General features: G+C 33.8%; 1 protein-coding gene across 1 annotated transcript; it reads right to left on the reverse strand.

Annotated features, from left to right (window-relative positions):
• Positions 1 to 2,999: 2,999 nt before the first annotated feature.
• On the reverse strand, positions 3,000 to 5,197 carry LOC18048048 (protein GRAVITROPIC IN THE LIGHT 1). Its single transcript, XM_006445240.2, has one exon. It carries the CDS (start codon positions 4,981 to 4,983, stop codon positions 3,439 to 3,441), a length of 1,545 nt encoding a protein of 514 aa, XP_006445303.1. The 5' UTR covers positions 4,984 to 5,197; the 3' UTR covers positions 3,000 to 3,438.
• Between the last annotated feature and the right edge of the window lie 1,675 nt (positions 5,198 to 6,872).

The raw sequence follows: 6,872 nt of genomic DNA on the forward strand, positions 1-6,872 counted from the left end.
TCGATAAAATACTAAAATGGATAACCACAACCACGATAGTTATCTTTGATAAAATCTAAAAATTAATGCACCTTAAAGATGAAGCAATGTAGATGTAATTATCTTCGTTATTCAGGGTAGGGTTGGCAAAAAAATCCAAGCCTACCCAAGCTTATTCGGTTGGCCCTAGGTTCTCGGGCTTGAAGCCCGGCCCACAAAAGATCGGGCCTGGATATGTACAAAAAAATCCAAAGCCGCAAAAATTGGGCTTGGAAAAGATTTTAGGAAAAAATGGCTTTTTAATTTATAAATAAAAAAGAAATAAACTCAATATATTAAATTAATATTTTTATATTAGTATTTGTGATTTATTATGTTGCGTTACTAATATTTTGTGTATTGAACTATTATTATATTATGTATTGGATAATTATTTTTTAATTTAAATTTTTTTTACTTTATTAAAAAATTATTTCATATTTAATAAAAAACTCAAATCTAGCTCAAGCCCGACCCGTCCAAACTTGAACAGACTTTTGAAGCACTTGGGCTTGTTATGAATAATATAAGCTCATATTTTGCCAACTACATTTTCAGAGTGCATTAACTTATGAATACAAACTTTAGAAATTGAGTAGTGCTTTGTATGAGAAAAACATGGGATAGTTAAAATGTAGATATATATGTGAACTAACTTCACATGGACCACCCGAGGACGAGGTCGAATCCAAAAAGGGATGCTGTCCATTGTTGGTGAAAGGAATGGAGCGTCTGCGAAATATGGTGGGAATTGATTAAAGCGAGAGATTTTAGAATACATCGGAGATACTACACTTAATCAAATGCATGTATATCATGTTGGTATTTGTTGACTAAAGTTAAACGATGGAGTTCGCCATCACCGTCCCCAGTGATCCCTACTCACTGCCTCTGAGTCTCAACTATTCGGCTTCGTACGTTATATTAATTCGGCCACAAAATTGTAAATTTTAAGGTCTCATGTTCTCCCCGTGCTTCTATTTATAACTGCATATATATGCTGTTTCCATTTTATTGCCTCTACATTGGGGTTCATCATTCAGAAAACGGGGAAAAAGTACGAAAGTAATAAATGGGCATTATTGGCATGTCAGATTTTGTTTGGACATGGGGGTCTCTACATGATGGAGTCCTTGTACGTCACCCAGTACTGTACTGCCCAAAAGCCCAAGTCCACGTAGCTTCGATGCAAGAAACATGAAAGCTCATTCACATAACAAAAATGAAGCACGTATGATTAACGATCGATTTGATCGAGCATTGATTTGAAGCGTCATAAAACTATTGAAAAACTCCTTTTCTTGAGTTGTCAAACAAATTACTGTTATATTTAAAAAATATTATATTTATTTAAATAATATTATTACATTTAACTAAATAATAATTTGGTTTGATTCTAAGTTTAAATTACTTAAAAATAATATTATTATATTAATAGAGAATTAATAATATTACCTTATACTATCTTTATTTGAAAATATAATATTATTATATTTATTTAAAAATAATAGTATTATATTTATTTAAAAATAATAGTATTATATTTATTTAAAAATAATAGTATTATATTTATTTAATATTAATAATTAATAATAATAAATAGTTTATTCTAAGAAAATATTAATTTCGCACTATGTTAATAGTAAAAATGTTTCATTTATAGTGCTCTTATCAATAATATTTAATTTATATAATTAAAATTAATAAAAAATTGTGATGTACATAATTAAAAATATTAATATTATTATAAATTTTCAAATATAATAAAATAAATGTTTATTCATTAAATATATTTTTTATTAACTTTGTAATTAAAAACTACAATTAATTAAATAAGGATAAAATGATAATTTGAAACTATTTACTCCTAATCAAAGATAAAGTAAACACATAAATTAGATTTTGATTTCCATTCCATACTTACATTCAAGTGTAAATAAACAACCTACTCTCGCTCTCACTCTACACTCTCAATCTTAAGATTCCCACTCCTCAAGATTTACACTTCACTCCAAAAAATAAACGTTACCTCAATTTATTAGATTTTACGAGTTCAACCCAATTTCAGGATGCATGGCTTAGAAATAACAACGCACCGACTCTGATATTTTTTAAGTCAAAGATACTGAGTAGTAAAATATGGACTAAAACAAATGTTCGCCGACACTGGTAATAGAAAACTCTTATCTCAATGCAGATAAAGTGCAAACAATGGAACAAATTCGTGTCATTTGAGCACAACCAATCATACAATATACATATATGTAAAGGAAATGAAAAATGGAATCTGATAATCTCCAGAATTAAACAATTAGAAGGCAGAAGGCGCACAGCCAAGCAGCCACAAGGACAGCTCACGGTCACAGTGATGGGAAGAACCTCCCTTTGGCTCAAAGCAACCATCGAGTGCTATCATAAGCAAATCAAAGCACCAAATGATGTTCTTTGACTTGTATCTGGACTGCTAACTTCCTACTTAAAAATGATGTTTTTTGACTTGTATCTGGACTGCTAACTTCCTACTTAAAACTTGTATTGTGTTTAACACTTCTGCAGAGAGTAGTGTTACTCTCCATTGCCATTCCATGTTAAAATACGATCATTAAATCTTGCAGCCAGCATTTCTTAATTTTATAATGTTATGACGACAAAGAGAAAGTTAAGTAGAGCAAAAGGAAAATCATTCAGCACTGCAGAAGCAAACCAGGATAATACTACAAACAAAGCTAACCAAGCAAATACAATTACCTCAGTATTAGAAAATATAAACCACACAAACAAACTGCAGATCGATAGATTCAACATTCAATCACTTCAATGCAGAGGTCTCTGTGTTCAACCAAAAAATACTACATAGAAGGTATTTCATAAAATGATAAACACAATCTAGCCATACTTGTTTGGATAATCAAATAAGTTTCAAGAAACAACTTAGAAACATATATTTACACACAGAACAATCTTCACTTCAAAGTCGAACTTTTATATATCAGAACACCTAATATGGATACACAGTTTGGTGAAGTATCTCTTATGTCAACTAGCAAACAAATAACAACAGAAGTAAAGAAGTAAAACAGCTTTACAGTATTTCTAAATGGGATTCAACATGAGAGCCCTTACAGACGAGAAAAGTAATTCACAGCCCAGCCAAGGATTTACAGTCAGTACCAGTTCCCTGAGTGACAAAGGTGCTAGCATTCACTTAGTATTCATTATTTAGCTCAGTAAATCACAATATACACTACAGTTCCAGCTTGAATCCTTTGGATTCTTCTGCACTATGGTTTCCCAGGAATCCCCGCCCTTTACAGATTGTAGAGCCAAGATTCAAATGTAACATCTTTCCTTTTTCCTGATTTTCATATTGGAGCAATTACATAATTTCTAAATTTCAACAAAGTCAAAAATCATGAACATTTACTCTGTACACTTCAAGCCACATAAATAAACCTGAGACTGAATCACTGTCCTCCCAACTTTAAAACCTGGAACCACTGTGAACCCAACCTTTGCCCTAGTTTTTCCTACCAACTTACTCCTTGTAACATCTTCCATGTACACCATAGAAAAATCAACCCCTCTTTCAACTTGAAAAATATCAACCTGAGGATCAAATGAAAAGCCCAGCTTATGAAGCATCCATATTGAACCAGCCATGTTAACAAATGACTCATAGAACACACTGAGGGATCTCCACGAATTCAGAACCACTTCATTTCGATCCAAATTACTAAAAATAGACATTTCCATTGTTGGGTGGATAAGCTCTTGATACTTCCTTTCACAAAATCTTGAAAATTCACAGTTGCGGTTCCTACTTATCATCTCCAAAGGATTACTCGATGCAAGCTCAAGTAATATCTTCATGGAACTACTAGCTTTACTAGAATCCATATCATGCCCATTACACGCCACTTCATTTTCAACCAAACCAAACCCTTCTAAATCAAAGCCTCGAAACATCCCTAAACAAACATATGAGAGAAGTGCATATTGATTATGCCCTTTCTTAGCATAATTAATATCACGATAAACAGAATTTGCTGCCAAATCCAAATCCCACCCAGCTTTTTTCATCAAATCAATCAAAATCTTAGTAAACTTATGTGCTGCTCTACAAACATCATGTAACAGAGAATCAAAAACCTTAACAGTCAAGAGAACATCGAATGATGAACTCAAATTATTGGATAATTTTCCCGATAGCTTTGAATTACACTTATGAATCTCACCCAATTGCTTCCTCAAAGCAGCAACTTGGCTATCTTTTGCATCAATTTCTTCTTGTAACCGATTCGAGACAATTTCTAAAGTCCTTAACTTGCTCTGATTCTCTTGCACTCGATGTTCTAAACAAGACCCAATAGCCAAATCTTCCTCAGCACCAATAAAATCAGGATTCTTGCAAACATCTTTATAAAATTGCTTGAAATCAGAGAGTCTCTGAAGATGCGAAACCAGAGCTCTATCAGCCGCCTTTATATTTTCTTCAACAAACGGAACATGCGCTGTTTGTAACTGAAGATACGATGCTTCAAACGACGAAAACGTAGCAAAAATCGAAGAAATCAACGTATTCGCCAACTGGGTGTTCACCAAACGGTTTGTTACCGTTGATTTTGAAGAAAGATTACAACTAGGCTCAAATTCGGTGGCCTGGGTCTCTGTCAGCGAAGACTTTGGAATTAAGCTCGGCGACTGTTGGGGAACATCGTGCGGCCGGTCAGGCTTGATGACGACGACTTTCTGGTCGGTGATGAAATCCTCGGCGGAGTCGAGGAGAGTAAAGCCCTCGGAGTCGGAGGGATCGTGATCGTGATCGTCTTCGTCGGCAAAGAATTCGAAAGTTTTGGCCTTGAAAGCGATAGCGAATTTCTGAAACATTTCGGAGATTTGTGGGGGCTTTGCCGCTGGTGTTGTTGTGATTAATGAACAAGACTCGTCCATTTCTTTTCCGAGCATGCCAATTTGCAAAAATGCAGAGCTTGAGGCTTGAGCTTTCTTGTGGTCTAGGCTAAGGTTATTACAAAGATTTGGTTGATGCAATTGCGACGCCTTGAGTTTTACTACTACTACTACTACTTTGTCTTTGCGATGTGCTTTGGCTGTCTTGTAAGCAAGGAATGGTAGTCGCTAAATACGGCTGTCACTTCCTCAACTTTTCCGTTGTGTTTCTTTCTTCTTTATTTTTCTCATTAATATTTTTAATGCTGAAAGCAAGAAACTAGTTTTCTTTAGGATTTGATAATTCACATGGATCCTTACTGTTTTACATTTTCTCTATTTAGTTCATATTACATAAATAATTTTTCATAATATATTTTTACACATAATATCGTCGGAAATTTTATTTTAACATGAGTCTATAAGAGTGGATAAAATTAAATTAAATACTGTCAAATATAATAAAATTTTATTTTAAAAAAGAAAAAATTTGTGCACCTTAAATTTATTACCTAAGAACTTGTAGTTATATATTTTTATATTTTAAAAAGATACACTTAAAAGAGAGGGGTCGAAATGATATTATCAGTTGTGCTGACTTTTTAGGGAAAATTGTTTAACGGTAAGAAACTTATGAATAAGGGCTTGTTCTTTTTTTTTTTTTTTTTTCCCATGGAATGAGAGACATGTCTAAAATGCTATTTTCAACAATCTTCTGTCTCCCTAGTTTCTGGTCCCCGGAAACAGCAATTATGGACTTCAGCGTTCGGCTGAATGTGACAATAGAGCTGCAAAATATGACACACCCTTTGCTTATTACTTTAAATCTTAGGATCACCTGCATCCAGCCGGTGGATGCACTTGAATTAATAGGATTTATTGATATTTAACGGTTGAATGCAACTGTGATACGATACCACGATTGCACCACATGTTTCCTTAAATCTTATGCTAAGTTGACAAAATAAACAGTACTGGCGCAGGACAGTTGAGATTCAGGAAATTAAATTGTATTACGTGATATTAAATATTAGTGTAAGTAAGATTCGGGACTTGATTTTCAATTGTTTAATTAATAAACTAAACCAAATTCAGTTGTCTTCTTCTACTATTCAACGGTGGGTGTAACATCACGTCAGGTTAGGCACGAATAAAAAGCGGGGATTAAAATTAGAATGAGTCCGCTGCCATTATTACAAGTTATGATATCTGAATTCTGATGCCTTTAAAAGGATGTGATGCTTTTGGCAGACAACTTTTAGTGGCTCAACTTTGCAAGCGAAGTAGCTCCTGTCCTGCGCCTTCTTTCATCCTCAAACAAAGTAAGGCAATCAGGGGAAAAGGAAAACTTGATGAAGATTAAAATATTAAATGCCCAGAAATTAACCCCCAAGAATGCATTCCAATTGGTTCATGGATTCCCTAAGTTACGTACATGTAACTTATAATCCTCTCATATAAATAGTAAGTGAGCCCACACTATTCACTATTTATGTGAGAAAGTTATAAATTATATTCATATAACATAGCATTAGCCTTCTAATTGGGATAAAAAAATAAAAAAAAATAGTCGCTAGAAAGTTGACCTGTAGAGAAAGACTGGGAAGTGGGAACCCCAAAAGTTGGTGCCAATGCCGTGAATATATAATAATATGGGCAGCTTTAGGTGAGAAGTGGTTAAATGGAAGTCAAAATAAGATCAAAAGACAATGCATAGCTGTTGATAATGGTGCCATCTCAGTGTTAGCAAATTGAGCCATGGCCGCTTTCTCCAGCAACTTCCTGCTGATAGTTTTACCCGTGTCACTGATGAGATATGCACTGCTTTTGGTTGGTTTATGTATCAATCAGATTGATTAGGATATTATTATAGGATTGTGGTGTTGTCAACAAAATTTGGTGTAATT

The sequence above is a fragment of the Citrus clementina genome, unplaced genomic scaffold (assembly GCF_000493195.1).
Source record: "Citrus clementina cultivar Clemenules unplaced genomic scaffold, Citrus_clementina_v1.0 scaffold_3, whole genome shotgun sequence".
Taxonomy (NCBI): Eukaryota; Viridiplantae; Streptophyta; class Magnoliopsida; order Sapindales; family Rutaceae; genus Citrus; species Citrus x clementina.

Coding starts and splice junctions, on each gene's coding strand:
- LOC18048048 (XM_006445240.2), bottom strand. CDS start 4,983: ATGCTCGGAAAAGAAATGGACGAGTCTTGTTCATTAATCACAACAACA.